Below are 22776 nucleotides of genomic sequence, written 5' to 3' on the forward strand. Positions count from 1 at the left end.
AGCATATAATAAATAATGCTGTTGATCGATCCTGACGTACGCGTCAAATTATACATGTGAGAATAAATTCTACGTTCCTAATAAATAAATAAATAAATATGAATAATACTCTTCTTGACTCCGGAGCCCATCTCTACGCTAAGCACGGTGGAGATGACAAGGTTCCTAGCTAGTGGTATTCTGTGCGGGCGAAACCAACTAATAAAAAAGTCTGCACAGAATAATACTAATTTTATTATTATGTACATGTACATGTACATGCATACACTATTAATTGTGTATGCAAAAGTTAAGTTGCCATTTCCAGAAATGGCAGGCAAGTTGATCGATCGATGACACTGATTGCCACTTTAGATAAAGAGCATAAAACTTTACCTGAGCGTAGAAGAAAGGTATAAAATTAAGGCTAATTAATTAGTCCTTGGTCGGTCACTGAAACTTAATTTGTATGGAATTAATTCTTTTAATTTTTATCAGTTACAGCGTTGAACTTTACTTTCTATTTCAACCGGATCACTAGCTAAGACTCCCGAGTAACTTAATTTTCTACTAGTGAAATAATGATACGGCACCCAATGCAACTATCAAAGGAAAAAAAAAAAAAAACATTACAATACTCGGCAGCCATTTCAACTCCCTCCATTAATTATTCAACTGTTACATTGCACTTCCTAGAGGTGACTTTATAACTAAATTAGCTTAATTATCTGTTACTTTTATCTCTTTATTTGAAAATTTTTTTATTTCAAAAATTATAGGAAATTTAATAAAGTGATTTGATAGAAATAAAAATTAAAATTTAGTGACTTTAGTTGAAACAAATGAAGAAATTGGTGATCTAAATAAAATTCCACTGAACGTCCCAGCGACCAACGATGTAATTCACCCTTTCTTTAAACTGATAACGTAAAGTCAACGAAAAACTACAACAGACAGACAACCCGGCAAGTAATAAAAAAAGGAAGAATTTGTTTGCACACATCAAGCAACATTGAAGATTTTTTACATTTTACAGTGCTATAAATAGCCACGGAGGCGAGAAACTTAAAGGTTCATTTTTCTGATACATCGACGAAGTAAGCTACTTGTAGAGATAATCAGTGTCAAATAGAGAGATTCGAGCTTTTGACAACTTTGAGCTAATACCGATGATGCAAGATAACATCTCGAGCAATGACTGACCCAATAAATGCAACCATTCTTTCGAAAAGCCCGAATCACTTCACATCAACGCAAAGCAGAGCTTTCAGATTGAAGAGGACCGTCCTGCCCTATGATTGGCGCCTCAATGGCGGAAAGTCCTTACAACTTGATCGATTCTTCTGCGGCAGAGGGGACAGTTGGCCAATTGTGAGGAGCACGTCATACAGCAACACATGTGACCGCACCTGCGAATTTTGAAAAAAAACCCATAACAGTCACTTCAAGATCCATTGTTAGGCTATACGAAGCGAAGGAAATAGCAAAACTAATTGTCAAGAGAAAATAAATGCATTGCCGACGCAGAATTTATCACTACAAGATCATACTTACTAGAATCTTACATCATCATTGATTTAAGAAAGAAGTGGCAAATATTTTCACAACATACAGTATATGAAATATTAAAATATCTGAAAGTGCATTAAAACAAAGGGAAAAAAAAAAAAATGGTGCATAATATGCTTACGGAACAAAAACAGCGTTGTATTCTTGCTCAAGGCAGATAACACATATGTCTAGCACCAGATGATCTTTTTTGGCATTTTCTGGTGCTTTATCAGACTTCCCATTCGATCCTGCAGAGGGGAAAGGGGGAAAAAAGAAGAAAACCAGATGAATATCAATTGTAAAAGGTCTATGATGCCAAAAAAGAACAAGCATCACAAACTGAAAAAATAACCTTCAGCTTCCCTTGCTTGTCGTTGTGCTGCTGCAGCAATTACCCTGCACAGATAGCAGAAATGAGATTCTGCTGAAGTTGATCGAAATCTACAGTGCACTAATTTGGAGACATAATCCACTGCCAACGTACAAATTAAGGAAAACATCTAAAAGACAAGACACCGCCTTAAGAAATGCATCCGCCATGAAGAAAACACTGGGGTTACTGATCCGTACTCTTCTGAGGATACGTATTAAACAAAATTGATCTTATTCTTCACGTTATCTCTGTGCAACTTTAGCATGTGGTCTGAAGATGGGTTATGCCATAATATCAACAGAAAGTACATAACAGTACGAGAAATAGTTTATGGATTTGCCTCAAAATAAATATAAGTTCTAATTTGAACTCAATGACTTGATTAAAAATTCCCTAGAAATGCTGTGGTCATTTACATATGAAAATAAGAAAGATCTAGGGCGCACAGATAATTCATTTTACATGCTGTGGTTGTCTCCAATTCGTATTATTCGCCTTAGATGCAGCCGATACATGTTGGATAGGGCAACTAAACATCTGCATTTATAGAAAATGGAAAAACTGGCAGAATATGAGAAAGATACAGGCCACATCCAGGATGAACATTCAGGGGTTAATTTTGGTAAAATCATTTTACAAACCACCGGACCCATAACCCATTATTTCATTACACAAACAAAATAAAATACAACATGCTTTTTCACCTTTCAGGTTATTGCTGTGTATTTAATAAAATATCATTGTAAAATGAATATAAATTTCAATTTAAATATTTTTTAATCTCATATCCCCTATATATTGTATCCTACTTTTTGAGAATTTGGCGTATTGCTGCGCCGCTATCGTGTCGGATCCATATTCCATATCCGTCTTTGTTGAAGATAGATAAGTTCTGACACCCTTGAAAATATACTTTTATGAACATAAGAGATGAAATTCACAGAACATGTTGGGTGTACCATTGAACGTTCTATTCTGTAAGATCACAGTACAAAGAATGTCCATCTAAGGGTCTAATGGTTGCTAAATATGCCTAACCAAGAGATCACAAAGGACAAACAAAACCACACATCAATAAACAATATGTTGTACCTAATAGCGGCAACTAATTGTTTGTTTTTGTAGTAAAAGAATATACAATTAAGGGTTCATTAAGTGATGTAAAATTTTTACATAGATGTCCCCATAATACAAGCCAAAAATTCTAATGAAAGTTCAGATTTTCTACCTTTTTTGTAATTCCCAGCGGCGCCGTCTTTCCAAAACACACTGAAGGGCATGCTTAGCGAGCAAAAAGACACCAAAGACTGTAAATCCCATAGAAGCAAATTGGTACCACCTATTAAACTTATCAGAAGTGTTAGCTATACCGTAGTTTTCTTAAACCATACATATCCTAATAAGTTTTCGATAGACATGCAAATATATGAGCTTTGCTTATTGTATAACATAAAATACCTTGCCCACTTTCCAAGATTTGCAATCAGTTGATCAATATCTTTTGGAGACACATAAAATGGTCCTCTATCCGGCCGCTGAATTCGAACAGTTCCAACATCATCTTTGACAGCCTGTCAAGAGAACACAAGAATCACAGACAGAAGCAAACAGAATCAGAGATTATAGATATCTTTTTTCAGTATACATTTAACATCAAACATTAATCAATATGCGGCTTTAGGAAAATGATCGCTTTTATCATGTTAAAGTGAAGTCAAACAAAAGAAAATTCCAAAATTTAGAAATAAGCACTACAAATAGCATAGTTCACTTGTCAATACTTAGCATACTACCTCGCCAACCACAGTGAAGGAACTTCCGGTGGGCAGAACTCTTTCCGTTCGCTTAACACCAAGCATCTGAAAAGCGGAGTAATGATATGAGAGCATAACTTTAGCTTAGTGTTCAAATTTTTCAGTATTTTGAATCGACAAACCTTGAGGCCTTGCAAATAATCCAGAGTCCCACGCACAAGAGATCGCCCTGATTCCTCGAAAACTTCACTTGCCACAGTTAAGACCAGACCAGTGGCACCACGAGCCCCCACAACATACACACGTCCAGTCCCATCATCCTGGTTTAATTAAGTTATTAAAGAAATTAGGCTAGACCACTGCTATTTATTCTAAAACAAGTCAAGATACAAGAGTAGATTCCTCCAACAGCTTTGACCAAACTCCATAGAATTATACTATTTAAAGAAAGAAAATATGACTCAAAACTGATGAAATTTTAATGTTTTGAGCCATTGAGAAGTTAAATTTTAACTAGACAAGTTCAGCAGAAAAACAGAGAGCAAAAGGATCAGCACAACAAATGTTCTTTATGTTTGAATCCATCGAAGAGTCTCACTCGCACCGGTCATGTGTATTTAACTTGCTACAATCCATAAGACAAAGTACCCAAAAAGTGATGGTATGTGTTGGAAAGCCTTTATTGACTAGAAAAGAAGCAAGCATGAATAATGTCATCAAGGTTGATGCATGTCAGCAAAAATAATAGTAATACTTAATCCAATAGAACTATTAAAAATATTGGGACTAGGGAAACAATGGGTTAGTTTAAGTTGGATACAGATCCACTCATGCCAAAACCAATTTGGAAATGTTGATATTGACCTGACTCCAACCATTGCAGAACTTAGACTGGGATTGAAGCAGATCAGGTAAGGCAAATGGGCAAAGGTCAAAGATTCCACTTATGTAATGTAATCTACTAAACCAAGTAAGACTCGTGATCTTTGTTTTCTAGTCACAGAAAGACAAATCACAAATAAGCCATCACAATGACCCATTAATCTCAAAACAAGTCGCATGAATATTTAGTGCTCACAATATATACCGGGCTATCAGTAGAATCAGTTAAAAACATGTGCCCTTAAAACTGTTGCTTTCATCTTCCCTTTCCTTTCTCTTTGTTCTTTCTTTTTCCTTTAAGAATTAAGAACAATGCTTTCATGTTCCTCAATTAATTAGGACACAAACTGTAATAGACATTGTAACATATTGAAACCCGGAAGAAATTGTTGAACTTTAGCCAAATTGGTTAAAGTCCGCAAAAGAATTAGTTGGACAAGTTCCAATTGGCATTCCAACAATGTTGGAAGGGCTAAAAATGAGTTTAAAAGGTGTTGAAAGGTTTTAGCATCGAACAGCGCGAAACAGAATCAAAAACGGCGCAAAACTGCATTCTGGAGCAAAGTGTACCGGTACAACCATCGAGTTGTAACCGGTACAGCATTGCAGGCCGAGAGGGGAAAGACCCTCGGGTTTGAGAAATTTTGCCTGTGTTACCGGTGACACCTCTGGTGTGTACCGGTACACTTTGGAAAAACCTGCGAGAATTGCTCTCAGGTTTGCCTCTGGGTAATTGTGTTACCGGTGACAGCATCCCGTGTACCGGTACACTTTGGTCTGGCAGCAACATTGAGACCTGCTGCAAATAAGAAAATTTGGGGGGCCTAGTTGCAATTGTAGCACACCATATTAACCCCATCTCTTCTCCTTTCACAGCAGCAGCCCCTCCTCCTCCTCTTTCTCTCATATCTCTCTTTCTCTCTAGAGATTTCACTCTAGGGCAAGGTGGTGAAAGAGAAGAAGGAGATATGAAGGGATTTTGGTGGTTTTGGTGGTTCTAGGAGCTCTCCATCAAGGTGGACTTGGGTGAGCTCGTGGCTAAGGTGAGTTTTGTGCATGAACTCCTCTAGGGTTAGGATTCTTACCTTAGGTTTTGGAGATTTGGTCTCTTCAGAGGCTTTAGAAGCATGCTAGAGCCTTGAACACCATGAAAACATGGTTTTCTTGGAACCCTCTCATGGTGAATTGTTAGAATCCAAAGTAGATGCCCTAGGAATGGTTCTAGAGGCTTGGTATAATAGTATTAGAGAGCTTCCTAGGTGATTCTAAGCTATCATTTGCTTAGAGATGAGATCAATCTAGGAGAAAACCCTATATGACATTGTTAGGGCTTGGAAATTGGAGCTTTTGCCTCCGATCGTTTCCGAGGCAAATTGACCTCTTGGAAACCTAATTGGGGGTATTCCCGACGCGTGGGACAACTACGAAAAGTTTAGATATGAGATCTTGTATATAGGGCCTAATTTGGCTTTATTTTGGGTTTAGGTCGCGGGAGAGGCGTCCTAAAATCACGAGTCGAACTACAACCCTTCTACACTATTCGAGGTGAGGGGTGCACGCTGGAATCGTTGGATTCCCTTCTATGTCTATTTCACCTTTCATTTGAGCATATTAATGTACAGTCATTCATGCATAGTAGAGTTAGATTACATGTGAACCTTGGTTTGATTTCATTTACATGCTTCTAACGTAGTTGAACATAGAGAATGATAGAACCATAATGGACATGTATGGTAGAACCCTAAAGTTGTATGAATGTGAGACTTGGACTTGAATAATAGTAAACAAAAGTGACATTGACAATAGAGACATGATTGGCATTGAGAAATTGGTTGTTAAACATAGTTTAATCATAGTTACATTGAGACAAGTATGACTTGAAAAGTAGCATGAACAAATAGATAGAAACCTATTATGACAATGGCATTGTGAGTAGTGGCTATGTATCCTCAAGTTGAGAATTGGATCGATACTCATGATAAGTCTTGGCTTGAGGGAGGTAGCTCCCCCTCGAGCGGTGCGCTCCGGAGTTGGTCACCACTGGGCGTGGTAAAGTCCCCCCAGAGGACGGTCCCTAGGGTGGTTCGAGGCCCCCGTTATTAAGGGATTTCGGGTTGTGAGTTATTGGGGTTAACAAGGTTAACCGATAAGATTGGGTAAAAGCCAAGGTAAAGTATGGAACAAGCATGCATGCATGAGCATTCATTATTCGATTATATATCCACTGACATCTTTCTTGCAGGCATAGTATTAGCATTAGCATTGGTTACAGTTTCCTTTTCTTTGAAATACTTATGCCTGAATAGACCTAGTGGATAAGTCGGCGAGGTCGGTTGCCGAACCCACTGGGAACTTCGTTATAGTTCTCACACCACTAACCCTACAGGTCCGAGCACGAGCGGGGCGGCGGAGGACCGAGGCAAGGGTATTGCGCCATAGCTAGTGGCCACCGGGACTTACACATTTTTAGTCATTCCTTTTGTACATGTATCAACTTCCTTTGTTGATTTAAAAATGTAAAATTGTAAACAATCATGTGTTTTGGTGGAATGATTAAGATGTAAAGAACTATGAATGAAAGCTAAATGAATGCAATAGTTTTAGTTACAAGTATTTGGTTTAAATGTAATCAAATATCGTGTATGATTGTATGTTTAGCTTAGAGCTTTCGCTTCCGTTGTTATTTGTCCTCGTGCAAGTCTTGTATAATTGCATATCTCTTTGTTTGATTGCTTAATTATACATGTTGTTGGAGCCTTGGGCGAACAGGGAAAATGCTATCCGTTCGGCGTCTGTTGACGTGACCCGAACCCGACCAAATTGGCGAGGATTGGGATGTGACAGACATGCTTGTTACGCTCCAAAGAATGACAAATCAATTAGCATTCCGGTAATAAATAGCTCATGAATCAAGCCGCTGAAATACTTTATATGCTTATCATCTGCTAATACTCATTCAACTATCTATTGTTACAGAATACAAACAGGGACACAAAGGCAATAATATATATGACTCATCTTTTGAACAAGATAATGGCTTTAAAGGATCACAAAAAAAAATGTAACAGATAATCCCATGAACTAATTCTATATTTCTGTCATTTTTATTTTCCCATGAACTAATTCTATATTTCTGTGATTTTTATTTTCCCTCTATTTTGAATTCTTGTTTATACCCCAATTGCACAAAAAGCCTAATGCAAAACTCCAGCCAGCGGAAAATGCACCCAAGGTCATCAAGTCTTTGGTATGGCCATATGTGTGTTGGGTGGGGATTCATGTCATAGTGCCAAATACCTCTAGCCTTCCAAAATTTTTTGGCAGTGACACATAGCCAACTGTCCTTCCAGTAACAACATGTCATGTCATGTTGGCATGCCCAGATGAATATAATTAAGATGAATTATCAGGTAACACATACACGAGATAAGACAATGATAATTTGTTGCATGTCGGTTTAAGTGCTGTGCCAGATAGCTCAGATCAGCCTGTGAACTCGCAATATCATCAAAACCAAGTCCAAAAGTGAATATTGTAATCATTTCTTACCAGGTACCATGGAACCTCTTTGCTCATAGAAAGCATCAAAGCAGAATCTTGTATCCATGACCCAGCATCATTATGCTTTAAGAAGTGCTGCTCCGCCTAAGTAAAATAATCAAGGAATAAGATAATATCGAAAAGAAACACATCTGGAGAAATAAACTCAAGGTTGCATTAAGAATTAACACTTACCGTTTCCTCAACTATTACGCCTCTCAAACCACTTTGTTCACAGATTATTGGTGCATCAGAGCCTACCCGTCCAGAGATGGTAACAATAAGAGGAAGAACCTTACGGGCAGTATCCAAAAGAGCCGCTGTGACAAACATAGCAATACAAGAGAATACTTTATGCACTCGCTTTTATATTCAGATAAAATTTAGTAGGATTATTGCCACCACTTGAGTAGTTCTTCACCCCATAAGATTGATAGCAGGAAAATCAGAACCAAACAGCAAAAGGTATAATCTAAGATTATTGCGGAAATATCAAATTTACCAAAGAAAGCGCAACTTCTTCGATGCAAAAGTTTACTTAATGCACCAAATAACAATAAGGTTAAGTGCAACATTTTCACCACAGAGTGGCAAAAGTGTAAATGAGCTAAACTACAGAAGGGCAAATTGAAGTTTACCTAATTTTAATCATGGCTATGTTGATTATTACCCACTCTATGGTATCTTAATGATTCCTCCCACAATAATCATAATACTTATCATTGTTTCTTGCTATACCCATTTCAGTATTCCACTAACCCTTCTAGAACATCTCATTAGCATGAAAATTCTAAACTTCAACCTTGAATTTAGTGTTTTCAATTAAACATATCCAATCAAGCTACGCCATTTCCAGCCTAATATCCTCAACTGGTGCTACCCTTTCCTCTTCTACTCTATCTTCAATAATTCCTCCCACAAGAATCATAGTACTTACTTCTCATTGTTTCTTGCTATACCCATTTCAATATTCCACTTACCCGTGTAGAACCTCTCACTTGCATCAAAATTCAAACTTCAACCTTGAACTGATTGTTTTCCATTTAACATTTGTAATCAATCTATGCCATTCCCAGACTAACATCCTCACTTGGTGGTACTACTAATTCCTAAACAGAAATAAACATATATTATTCAATCCCTTTAGCTCATTGACCCCAGCATTAACATCTCTGCTATATTTGCTGAGCTTAATGCTTCATAACCACGCAAAATCAGAAACAGAAATCATCAAGAGTACTACCATTAATCCACAAGCATAAAAGCACACTTCCATTTTAACAACCCGAACTTTCATGATTGATATTGATATTCTCTTCTTATGAAAGATTGACATAACTATTTATGTTTTAGTTGAGCATCAAATTCAAACTTTTTTCTACTTTCCTACCTACTTATTAGTTATTACAATAGCATTCCATGCACTTTAGTATCTATAATAGCATCATACTCAAATTTTAATGATAGCTTTCCAACCTTTCTAGATTATGTGACATTCAATATCTCAAGTAACAAAAAGGAAATCCAAGTTGTATAGCATGGCCCCGTGTCGACTATACCATGCCATGTTGGCACTCAACCGCCACATATCATGGGGCCATGCCACTCTGTACCAAAATGTTGGGTGTGCCTAGGTATATTAAGGTGTGTTGCAATGTATCTAGGCATAACGCAGTGTATTGGGTGCTGAGTGGGCATCGTAGGTGCCAGTAGGCACTAATACACTTAAGGCATGTTGGTTCACTTCTTTTTCACCCTGGAATCGGAATCGGAATGGGTGAATCCATTTGTGGGTGTTTGGTATACGGGAGTCCCATTCCGATTCCGATTCCCGAGTGAAATGGGAATCCCCCAATCACCTCTTTTTTCAATCCGGCCTAGGAGGCCGGATTGAAAATTGAATCCGGACAGAATGGATATTTATTCGGATTAAATTTCTTTTTTCAACTTTTTTAATTAAAATATGAGTTTAAATTTAGAAATTAAATTTATAATTTTAAATTTTAATTTGAACTTGAATTAAAAATTAAAATTTAATCAAGTATTTCGAATTTAACTTATAAATTTGAATTTAAATTAATATATTATAAAGATAAATTTAGTATATTAATTTGATTACGTTTTTTATATTTATCTGAACCAAACACCAACAATGGGAATGATTTATTCCGACTCCGAATCAGGTGACGAACCAAACAGAATTAGGTAATGAGTTATTCCGATTCCGATTCCAGCTTATTTTGATTCCGATTCTGATCCCGATTCCGACTTCCAACCAAAAACGCCCTTAATTTTTTAAAGTTATTTTGAAGTTAAAAGACTCTCATGAAGTCATAGGGCCATTTTAGGATCTCTCAAATTCTTCCTTTCATTCTTTGGTCGGAGACTTAAAAGAGCTTTTACAGAGAAAGGACAAACTTCTATATCTTCTCTCATTCTATCAAAATAGCAAGAGTATATTATTTCGAGCAATCCAAAGGTGTGTCTTCTTTCTTGATATTGTTGGTGAAGAAATATTGTGTTTATTTTTAAGATCAAAGGGAACTGGATGCTCTCTTGTGTAGAAGTACTAAATCATCTAATCTAAGTACTTTGTGGTTTGCCTATGGGGATCCGTGGAGGGTTCATCCTTCTCTCTAGAGATTTTAACTATTTTGAATTTTTTCATCTTTTTGATTTTTAAATACCTTCTGAAAATGATTAGTTAGGAGGAGGTCATTTTATTGGAAATAAAAGAACACCATGTAGTCTAGCTATTATAGATATTAAAGTACTATAGAAAGCTTAAAAACCCCATGCCAAATCCAATACTACTGTGCCAGCTGCATGCCACAGCACGGAGGAGTACGCTGACATTAGCAAACCCCATCCCGGTGTGCCGTGCCATTGGGTGACACACTCGCATGCCCCATGCCAGCAGCACGATAATCCTTGATGGACTTTAACATTCTAAGCTGAATGATTGAAAAATAAGTCATCAAGAAACATTGGGAAGGCCTGGTCGGACATCCTTGATAAATATATCCTTCATAACTGTAAGTTGATTTTTTGATAACCTGTTTATTGAACAATTTAAAATTTGAAAGAAAATTATATAACTTCATGGAAGTGACAGGAAATAGTATATGCAATTGTTCAAGTGCCCAAAAGTTGTAGTAGAATAATTTAATCGCCTCAAAAGTGCACATAAATAGGCATATTATTCGAATAATACAGGTAATCATCAATATTGACATCAATGGTAGATGGACTGCAGAACAGCAACAAAAAAAAAAAAAAAAAAAAAAGAATGCAAAAAAAGAGATCCACATTCGGGCTGATTTGTCATATTAGAATTACATATAATTGTAAATACATTGGAATTAAAGAGAAAAACCATGTACAAAATTTCGTGTAAATTATAAAGGGGATAGAGATTAACAAGCTCATAAGAAGATGTCAGTTGGTTACACAAAGTACTTATAGTTGGACTAACTTACAGTAGGTTCAAGTAAATACATATAGTTCCATGTTTGTTTAGTCTAACAGAGATGCAGCATTTAAAAATAGTGAACTAAAGTAACAAAGAAATGCACAAGATACTCCTTATCTTACACTCTTACGCTCTTTCCTGGAAACATCATAGATCCTATGAGCTAGAGTCCTGATAGTTCTATCATGGTGGAAAAACAAATATAATTTTCATCGTAGTCTGGAGAAAAAAACATGTGTAGCTGCTCTCAATCAGAAGTTAAGCAGATTTTATAACTCACTTGTTTATTACTTTAAAAAGTCACTTTTCTAGCATAAACAAGGATTTAAGCGTTCATTGTCATGGCCCTTGCCCACCGTGCCGATAAAACCATCTTTCCTTGAAATTAGTAGTATTTACATCAATAAAACACAAAAGATTTAATTAAGATATAAATTATATGGGTAAATTGCATTGTTACCCCCTGAACTTTTGGCGAAGTTTCACTTTACCCCTCGAACTTCTAAAATGGACATCTAACCCCGTAAACTCTAATATTTCATTCATGTTACCCCTTCCGTCAGTTTTCCGTCAAGCTCCGTTAATCGGAAACTGACAGAAGGGGTAAAACGAATAAAATATTAGAGTTTAGGGTGTTAGATGTCTATTTTAGGAGTCTGGGGGGTTAAGTGAAACTCGCCAAAAGTTCAGGGGGTAACAATACAATTTACCCAAATTTTTACTATAAATTATTTTTATATTTTTATATTAAAAATTTCTAATTGGCTGAAATTAAGTACAAAAATTTTACTTAAGCGTATTTTATAAAACAATGCTTCTAAAGATAAAAGGGACAAACGAGTACTACAGAAAATTAACTGAGAATTAAAATCTCAATATCCAAGTGAGGACACCTATTGTAAATCAACCATATTAGCGAGTACACCAGGATAGTAGAGTGTTCGAGCATCATAGATAGTTAGTATCGCTCTTTTTTTATCTTTAAGCCACTCTAATTCATTTCTTTCATTTTTATTTTATTACAATAAAATGTAGGATAAATTATGGTATGATTTATTTTAGGATAAAAAATATATATAAATTCAAAATCAAGTATGATCACTAACTTGAGGATTAGTAGTCAATCCATAAGTAACATATTATAATAAAATAATTTATAGTCAAGAGTCCCCTACGGAGTAAATTACACTACTACCTCCTGAACTTTTGGCGAGTTTCACTTAACCCCCCAAACTATAAAATAGACATCTAACACCCTAAACTCTAATATTTCATTCGTTTTACCCCTTCCGTCAGTTTCCGGTTAACCGAGCTTGACGGAAAACTGACGGAAGGGGTAACATAAACGAAATATTAGAGTTTATAGGGTTAGATGTCCATTTTAGGAGTTCGAGGGGTAAAGTGAAACTTCGCCAAAAGTTCAAGGAGTAACAGTGTAATTTACCCTATATTATATAGTAAGCTACTAAATTATTAATGTCAAATGCTATAGTGTGTCGGCACACAGTTATCTTTGCTAACGGCACACATCGGCACGGCACGCACCATACATACTGTACCAGCAAATACTTGGCATAACTCCATGCACCGCACTTAAACCCTTTCGTCACAAACATATGTTATACAAATATGTAAGCAATCCGTGTCAAGATTCAAGAATGTTGTTTTAGCGCAGGAGGTGAAAGCATTTACTTTGTACCGCTAAAGACTCAACACAGAAAACTATTAATCACATTCTAAAATATAAGCATGACGTGATATTGGTTTTGTTTTTTTTCTTTTTTCAAGCATGGAAAATCATAACCCAATACAAATGCGTCAAGCCAATATCTGCACCAGAAAGAGCAGCATCAATCAAAAAGAAGTCTCAAACTAAACAAAATAACAACTTCCGCATCTCCGCACATGACTTGGTTATTGTACTTCATATATATATTTACCGGACTACAAACAAAACCTCATCCACCTAGTCAGGTGCTCATCCAGACGGGCACTTGTGATCACACAAATCCAAGTCACAAAGCACGGCTGGCATAAAATGAGAGCAATAACCATTTAAAATGCAAGGAACCGTCTTACCCAGATCCTTCAATTGATTAACTCTAGTCACCGACCGGAGAATATCTGCGTCCCTGAAACAAAATCTCAATTATCATTCATAATCACGCAAAATAACAAATTGAAGGGGGAAAAAAATCAAGCTATGCGATCTACGTATAAAAAAATCAAGCTATGCGATCTACGTATACCTTCCGCTGCTTCTTCCCAGTAGATAAAGAGCTGCAGCACTCAAACAGCATCCCACTCCACCGCATGGGATCATCCTCCCAGAAATGCCAAATACTTCAAACAAATTTAGAGAAGTTATAAAAGAGAAGGGGAAATAAGAAAAAAAAGAAAAAAAAGAAAAGAAAAGAAAAGAAAGAGGGGTATAACTTCAAACCCAAGGAAGGGAATGTTGGGTTATGAACGGCCCCGTCCCCGAGGGGATCCCCGCCAATCGTTGAAAAATCAAAATTTGTGGAAGCGGGATTCGTAGCAAACCTGGATAATCGCGGAAGAGGGCGAAGGCACGGCGAAGGTTGAGGAGGGCCGGTTGGAGCAACGATGAGAGGTCTAGAAACGGTGGACGGAGAGGCGGCGCCGGAAAGGAAGTAATCGGCAGCGAGCTCTATAAATCTGCAAGCTCGAGAGGGTTCCGCCGGGAGTAGGACTGTAGTCTGTAGGCGGAGCGGTCGAGTAGACGGTGTCGGTGGCGAGGCGAGGGATTAAGGCGACTGGGCGAGGCGAGGAAAGTGAGTTTGAACTCTCAAGCCCTCGATCGAGAGGGGCTTTGGGTTAAGAGACTTGAGGCCGGTAAAAGCTAAAAACAACCAAAAATTAAAAACCCATCCGGCATGAATGGAGACCAAACACAGCCCCTTCCGCTAATTAGCTGGACTTTTTTCGAAAATAACTCTCTAAAATTTCGTAATTGCCAAAGTAATTATGTGAAACTTTTATTTGTAAAACTAACCCTCCTCTCGCCACCTCAGCCGCCAGATCAGCGTTGCTCACAAAGACGGTGATTCGTTCACCATCTTTGGGAACCCATCTTGAAGGCGATGAATGGTTCACCGTCTTCTCAAGGTGTGGACCATTCACCGCCTTCTCAGCAATGTGCGGCCCGCAAGGGCCTCGAGAAGGCGGTGAATGGTCTACCGTCTTCTCTAAGCGTAAAGTACTAGAGAAGGTGGTGAATGGTTTACCATCTTCTCGACTTGATAAAGCGGTGAATCGTTTACCGCCTTCTCGATGCATCAACCATTCACCGCCTAAGCAAATCCTTGTCTTTAGTGTAGAATCCCACCCAGCCTAATTTCGCTTAGTTCTCGAGAGGGGGGCTAAAACACAGATAAGACGGTGAGTGGTTCACCGTCTTATCTGAGAACTAACACACCATCTTTAGTGCAATCCCTGTCTCCTAGATAAGGCGGTTAATTGTTCACCGTCTTCATAACGCGATGAACGATTCACCGTTTTATGAAGACGGTGAACCGTTCACCGTCTTCATTAGGTTACCCTACCCCCAGACCAAGCCCGATACCTTTCCCTTCCTTTTCGCGCTCACGCTTTCTCTCTCTATCTCTTTGTCTCTCTCTCTATCTCCCTCTCTGCCCATCCCTCTCCACGAGCTGCCCCCTGTCGCCGCCGCTCGTGCCGAGGTCGCCGCCCCCTGTCGCCGCCGCCCGTGCCAAAGTCGCCGCCCCTGTCGCCGCCGCCTGTGCCAAGGTCGCCGCCCACGGTCGCCGACGTCACCGCCGCCGCCCCTGCCGAGGTCGCTGCCCATCCCTCTCTCAGGTGTGTTTTCTAGTGTAGGTTTAATATAAATGTAGTTGGTTTAGCTGTAAATGTACTTTAGTTAGATGACAATCTCACTTTGAATGGCACAAATGCACAAATACACTTTAAATGTATTGGAATAGCTTTCTGGTTACTAATTAGAATAGTTTATTTGGTTACTAATTGATTTGATTTTGGGATTGGAAATAATTAGTATTCTACTATAGAAACCTCTTTTGGAGGTTTAGAAACCTCTTTTGGAGGTTTATAGTTTATTTCTTCGAGAAAACTGGATTACTAGCATACTAATTTATATCAAGAACATGGAGAATGTTGATAAGACTTTCTGTTATAGTTTCCATTTGGAGGTTTATAGTTTCCATTTGATTACTGTTGATAAGACTTTCTGTTTAAAGTTTCCATTTGGAGGTTTCTAGTTTCCATTTAGTTTTCACAATTAAGAACATGGAGAATGTTGTTGATTCTTTTTCCTGTGTAGTTAAAATAGCTAGTCGTCGAATGTCTCTTAGTGTTCATTGGGATGGACAGTTAGTTATGGATGGAAATAGTCCCCGATATTTCGGTGGTCGAAAGAAATTGATCGCGATTCGTTCAGATACGACCTATACGAATTTTGAGAGGAGAATGTATCGTTTAGTAAATTGTAATAGAGAAGAATGTTGTCTTAAATACAAAATTCGATGCCCTATGGGAGCGAATGAATATATTGATCATGATATAGTAGATGATGAATCATTGGAGGGTTTAATTGGATTGTTTGAACATTATGGATGTGTGTCGCTATACATCGAGAAAGATTTATATCCGTCGAAGACACAATATCAGTCGCAAGATTATTACACAAGTCTGCTACATAATGATATCGATGTGGATTTTCTGGATGCTCTAATTGGTGACCGTGAAGTTGGTAATGAACCAGGCACTTATCAGATGACAAGGTCAGTAAGATCTATAGATTGCGGTGAATATTTTATTTAATTAGGAAATATTTTGATAAATTTGAATAATAATTACTGCAGACAGATTCAGTCTCCACGTGCGCAACCCTCGACGTCACGTGCGCAACCCTCGACGTCACGTGCGCAACCCTCCACCTCACGTGCGCAACCCTCGACATCACGTGCGCAGCCCGAGACTTCACGTGACGAACCCACTATATTTCATACACCTAATGAAAATTACGATTGAGGGTAAAGGAAATGTTGATTATTTTTTAATTAAAAGTAAGTGAAATTTTAACGTCTTCTAGTAAACATTCGGGACCTATTGCAGGCTATATACGTCTTATGCAAATTAGAATGAAGTTCTTGATAATCTAGTCGAGGAAGGAGATGATAATGACGGTAATCAGGACGATTCCCCCATTCATAATGATGGTAATCAGGAGGATTCACCCATTCATAATGACGGTAATTAGGATGGTGGATTAAATTGCCTCGCGAATGCCATTTATAGTTTGAATGATGACCCGCATATAAACAACGAATATGTAGACAATCCTGACGAAGAACTTGATTTCATTGACCATCCGGAGCAATTTCCTATAGGTAACAATTGGATACAAGAGTATGTTGTGAATTCGACTGAGTTCGATGTTAGACGTACCAATAACGATCTACCTAGCATTGACGGGACTTGGCTTCGTCAAATTTTTTATGATAAGACATCTTTAGTGGACGCTCTAGATCGATGGCATATTACTCACAATGTTCAAATGAAGATTGTCAATTCCACTAAAACAACTTATACTGTAAAATGCACAGTTGAGGGATGTCCTTGGAGATTACACGCTTCAGTTCCTAAAGATGCAACATATTTCAGAGTTAAGACATACGCGGGTCAACATACTTGTGTTATTCCAATGCTAAATGCGGTGCACCGTAACTGTACTTCAAATCTCATATGCCAATTGATTCTCCCGTTAATGAAGGCAAGACTTAATATGACGCCAAAAGAAGTGCAGGAAACAGTGCGATCCACTTTGCATGTTGAAATAAATTATTGGAAGGCATGGCTAGCAAGGAGCAAAGCATTACAGATTATTTATGGGAGTTGGGAGCAGTCATACACAGACGTGCCTCGGTATCTTACTATGCTGCAAAGTAGTAATCATGGTACTTATTGGCGGCTTGATCATAGATGGCCATCAGAGGGAATATTTCAGTTTGGTCGTTTATTTTGGTCATGTGGTCCTTCTATTAGTGGATTCGCACATTGTCGGCCGGTGGTGAGCATTGATGCCACTCACTTATATGGCAAATACGAAGGCCATGTATCGATAGCGACGGGTGTCGATGCAAATGATAGCATTTTTCCTTTAGCTTTTGTAATTTGCGAAGGAGAAAATGGTGGAAGTTGGCGTTGGTTTTTACAAAACTTGCAGCATTATGTTATACGCAATCAACCGGTATGTTTTATATCTGATCGATTTAGTGGGTTAAAGGAAATAGTGGCTTAGATATATCCTCCACGACAGGGGCATGCACACCGGTGGTGTCTTCGACACATGAAAGCAAATATGAATAAGCGTTTTAAAAATGATTCAATATTAGACAAATTCTATAGTATTGGTTGTGCTCCAACATCGGTACAATATTATAAACTGAAAGAAGAGTTACTCGCGCTAGATCAGGATGCTTGGAAGTGGGTCGATGATCTCGAAGTATACAAAGAGTATTGGGCGTGGGCATTTGATGGTGGTCGACGCTTCGGGTTGATGACCATGAATATGTCCGAGAGTTTAAATGGGGTACTTAAGGGACTTCGTGCTCAGCCTATAATGGCATTTGTCGCGGAAACTTTTTACAAACTGAATAATTATTTTGTAAAGCATCATGAAAAAGGTGAAAGTATGACGGCCACGTTAGCACCTAAAATACAAAGTTCGATTACGATGAATATGGTGACGGTGCGGGGACACATTGTATACTCCAATTACAAAGTTACCCTGAATGGATCAGAAGCGGATTGTGATTGCGGCGAATTCAAGCTAACGGGCATACCTTGCTCACATATTTTAGCAAATTGTAGTAATTTGCAAAGAAGAATATATTATCATAGTCTTTGTTCCCATTGGTATACTGTAGAGTATTATTGCCAGACATACGCACCACTTTTCCATCCAGTGCCAGACAGAGGCTACTGGCCACGACCCCAGGGCCCACCAATTGTACCGCCTCCCGTAAGAAGGAAGAAAGGTCGACCACGATCAACACGTATTCGTAATATAATGGACGAAACAAGTGGGCGACGAACAAAATATAACATTTGTAAGCAGGGAGGTCATTATAAAAACACCTGTCCACAGAATACAGAGATAGCACAACAAGGACGTCGACGTAGGACTTGATACCTAACTTAATAGTATTTATGAAACTTTCAATCTTTCAATATTCAATGCGCGTTTTGATAATATGTTACTAATTACAAATTCTTTAAAATTATAGATGGCAGATCTAGAGGAGGCGGGACCAGTTGATGAGTCCGTCCTGACAGAGCAGCATCTCCATAGGTCTTCATTTATCACGACTGAGATGAGAGCCAAAATTATTGTTTTAAATATTTTCTTTAGTATTGGTTTGAATATAAATGTTGTTCTAACTAATTTTTTGTCACTGTAGGGATATCGCAGGGTACATAGAGCATGGCCGCAAATTAAACCAGTGGGAGCTTGATCATCCAGCAGTGCTAGATTTGCTACGACAGTCTGGATTTTATTATATTTCTCGACTTAGGCGTCTACAGCTGGACAGGCATTATTAGGAGCTTTGGTCGAGCGATGGAGATGGGAGACCCAGACATTTCACTTCCGCCACGGTGAGATGACGATTACACTTCAGGATGTGGCGGTTATTTCTGGTCTTCGTGTCGATGGAGCGCCGATCACTGGGACTACAGTGTATCTGTGGCCAGATATTTGTCAGGCGCTTTTAGGGGTTGTGCCGGATGACATACGAGATCAGCATATTAAATTAGATTGGATATACCAGCAGTTTCATCATCTACATTTGGATGCTCTGGCTGGATTAGTTGCAGTCACTGCACGTGCATATATATTATATCAAATTGGCTGTAGTCTATTTCCAAACCCCACCGGATATAAGGTTCATCTTAAGTGGCTGCCACTTATAGCGGATTTTGATGCATGCGGCGGTTTAGCCTGGGGTGCAGTAGCACTCGCCTATCTATATCGAGCTTGGGGATCGGCTGCATTAAAAGGAAAGGTCGAATGCTGTTGCTGTTGCTGTTGCTGTTGCTGTTGCTTCGCAACATTAGTACAGGTATTATGAGTAATATATAATAATTGTTATATAAAGGTTCTCCTATTTAAGTTCAACAGTTTAATTTATTGTCATTTATTTATAGATTTGGGCATGGGACCATCTTCATGTCGGCTGACCTACTAGCATTGGAGCTTTTGCCGACATGGTTGATTGCCCTATAGGTTGCCGGTATGACATATAAATTTGATATAGAATATATTTCTATATATATACATTTGCAACTAACAGATATACTTTTCAAATATTAGGTGGACGAACGCCGGCGGGTTACGTTTTGCAGCAAACGTTAGAACAACAGATATTGAGTTCTACCGAGATGAGTTAGACCAACAGAGAGAGACTCAGGTACGTATTAATACAACCATTATTTCAATATTCAACCGTATTAATGCATTCTGCTGACTATTATTGGCTTTTTCACAGATGACATAGTGGCCGTACACAGATACTATTATAGATGCGCTACCGGCATTCTGTGTACAGGGCAGTGAGGTATGGCGATCTCGGATGACACTGATTTCTTTTCATATCGTTGAGCTTCACGTGCCAGATCGAGTCCTATGGCAGTTTGGTCTCCTCCAGCATATACCCATTCCGGTGGAGACCATCCGGCGCTACACTTCTCAGAGACGGCCATATGAGGATTGGGCCCAGTTTCATGCTGCACACAGCGAGAGATGGGGACACAGATTACAGGCCATTATTGACCAGCATCCGATTGTCGGTGATGACCCGGTACAGGCGACCTCGATTTATATGGAGTGGTATTGGCAGATCACGAGAAGATGAATTTCTCGTCCAGTACAGCGTCTACCATTGACTTACCAACCTCGCGGCCAGACCGAGAGAGCTTTGGTACGATCACTCAGCCCATTTATTATTTTTTTAATCTTATGTATAATATAGATTGCCAAAGGTGAGTTATTATCTATAATGCAGGTGGACGCTATACGACAGACACAGTATAGCATCAGAAGGCTAGTTCATGATCGACCTTCTTACGATGCAGTGATGGAGACATTGACGGGCATGGATATCGATCTTGATAGTGTACTGAAGTACATTCCTACTATACCTATCGCCACTGATATCAGAGGTCGAGATTTTGGACATGCATCGACATCGAGTCATCACCACCGTCAGACACCGACATCTACTGAATCTCTATCTCCTAGTGATGTTGCTGATATGCCCGCTGCCCCTGAGAGATTTCCTTTAAGGCCATTGGACTTGGACTTAGAGAGCACTTTACATTCATCTATTCTCGACGTCATGCCGCGTCTTCATCACAGGCCCGCCCAACATCTAGACCACCCACTATCGAGGAGACTCAGGCGATACCGGAGCATCCCGACGGCATTATGATTGCGGATCTCGATGAGATGGCCGATATCGAGGCAATTGATGACGTACCTATTGCTGATCTCGTTGTAGAGGGTGGCCGTAGACGTGGACGTGGCCATGCACGAGGACGTGGCCGAGGACGTCGAGGGAGAGGAAGATCGAGAGGCTGATTGTATATCTTTGATTTAGATAACTTCGACTTTGTATAATATTATATAATACTTAATTTAGTGCATATTTGTATATTTCTCGGGGTTTTTTTTTGATATTTTTATTCTGTTGATTGTTTCTTGTTATTCCACTCGTGATGTTGTGTTTCTTGTTGGAATATTTGTTTTCGTGAAAAAACTTGCGTTAAACTTGTTGAATTTTTTTTTTAAATCAAGCTTAAATCAGCAGCTGATGTTGTTTGCACTAAAGGCGGTGAATGGTTCACCGCTTTTAGTGCAAATCCAAGAACCCGGGAAAAAAAATGGCTAAGTCCTGGACTGGGTGGTGTTTGCACTAAAGACGGCGAACCACTCACCGTCTTTAGTGTACAACAGATAAGACGGTGAACGATTCACCGTCTTATAGGTGTTTTAGCCCGGCCACCAGGACTTAACCAAATTAGGCTGGGTGGGAGTTTTACTCAAAAGAAGGTGAACAATTCACCGTCTTATCTATGCCACAAACCCGGGCTGTTGGGCGGGGGATTTGCTGAGAAGGCGGTGAATGGTTTACGCCTTGATAAGGCGGTAAATGATTCACCGCCTTTATTAAGGCGGTAAACGAGTGACCGTCTTCTCCAGGCAGAGGAAGCGGTGAATGGTTGAAGCCTCGATAAGACGGTAAACGATTCACCGGCTCAATAAGGCGGTAAACAAGTCACCGTCTTCTCGAGACACCTTAGGGTACGCAGGGAATTGCTGAGAAGGCGGTGAATGGTCCACGCCTAGAGAAGACGGTGAACCATTCACCGCATTCAAAATGGGTCCCCAAAGACGGTGAACGAATCACCGTCTTCGTGAGAAACGCTGATCTGGCGGCTGAGGTGGCAAGAGGAGGGTTAGTTTTACAAATAAAAGTTTCACAGGGTTATTTTGGCAATTACGAAATTTCACAGGGTTATTTTCGAAAAAAGTCCAATTAGCTTTCCATAAATTCAACCGAACCGTATAAGTAGATCCCACAAAGCGGGAATAGGGATGCCAATGGTATGGATATCCGAAATTTAATCCGAACTCGAATCCGAATAAAACGGATATATTCGATACTAAATGGATATGGATTCGGATATGGATATCAAAAATAAAAATCCGACGAATATGGATTTTTACTATACCTGACCCGAACCTGAACCCAACCCGAATTCGAATTTATTTTGTATTTTNTTGAGGTTTGGACTCTGGGCTTGGACTTGGGCTTGGGCTTGGGCTGCCTAAAATTTTTAAGCATAGGTTTGAGCTTGGGCTGGTTTTTAGGCTTTGGGCTTGGACTTGGGCTTGGGCTTGGGCTGCCTAAAATTTTTAAGCATAGGTTTGGACTTGGGCTGGTTTTTAGGCTTTGGGCTTGGGTTTGGGCTTGAGCTTTTAAACTTGGGCTTTGTTAATAAAGAAAAAAGTTATAAAGTTTTATATAATATAATTTAGATTTAAAAATTTTATGTTTAAGTTTATATTGAAGTTTAAAAATATATGTATATTACATTTTATTTAAGCCCAAGCCCAGCCAACCCCGGGTTGGGATTTTTAAAAATTTCCGAATCCGACCCGT

General features: G+C 38.9%; 1 protein-coding gene across 1 annotated transcript; it reads right to left on the reverse strand.

The window, feature by feature from the left end:
• On the reverse strand, positions 950-14407 carry LOC109709363 (E3 ubiquitin-protein ligase SP1). Its single transcript, XM_020231574.1, has 12 exons — positions 14096-14407; positions 13801-13894; positions 13631-13683; positions 8275-8399; positions 8089-8184; positions 3840-3977; positions 3697-3762; positions 3362-3474; positions 3132-3242; positions 1883-1926; positions 1670-1778; positions 950-1388 (listed from the first exon to the last, which is right to left on the reverse strand). Exons 2-12 carry the CDS (start codon positions 13872-13874, stop codon positions 1286-1288), a joined length of 1032 nt encoding a protein of 343 aa, XP_020087163.1. The 5' UTR covers positions 13875-13894; positions 14096-14407; the 3' UTR covers positions 950-1285.

This window comes from Ananas comosus, linkage group 4 (genome assembly GCF_001540865.1).
Source record: "Ananas comosus cultivar F153 linkage group 4, ASM154086v1, whole genome shotgun sequence".
Taxonomy (NCBI): Eukaryota; Viridiplantae; Streptophyta; class Magnoliopsida; order Poales; family Bromeliaceae; genus Ananas; species Ananas comosus.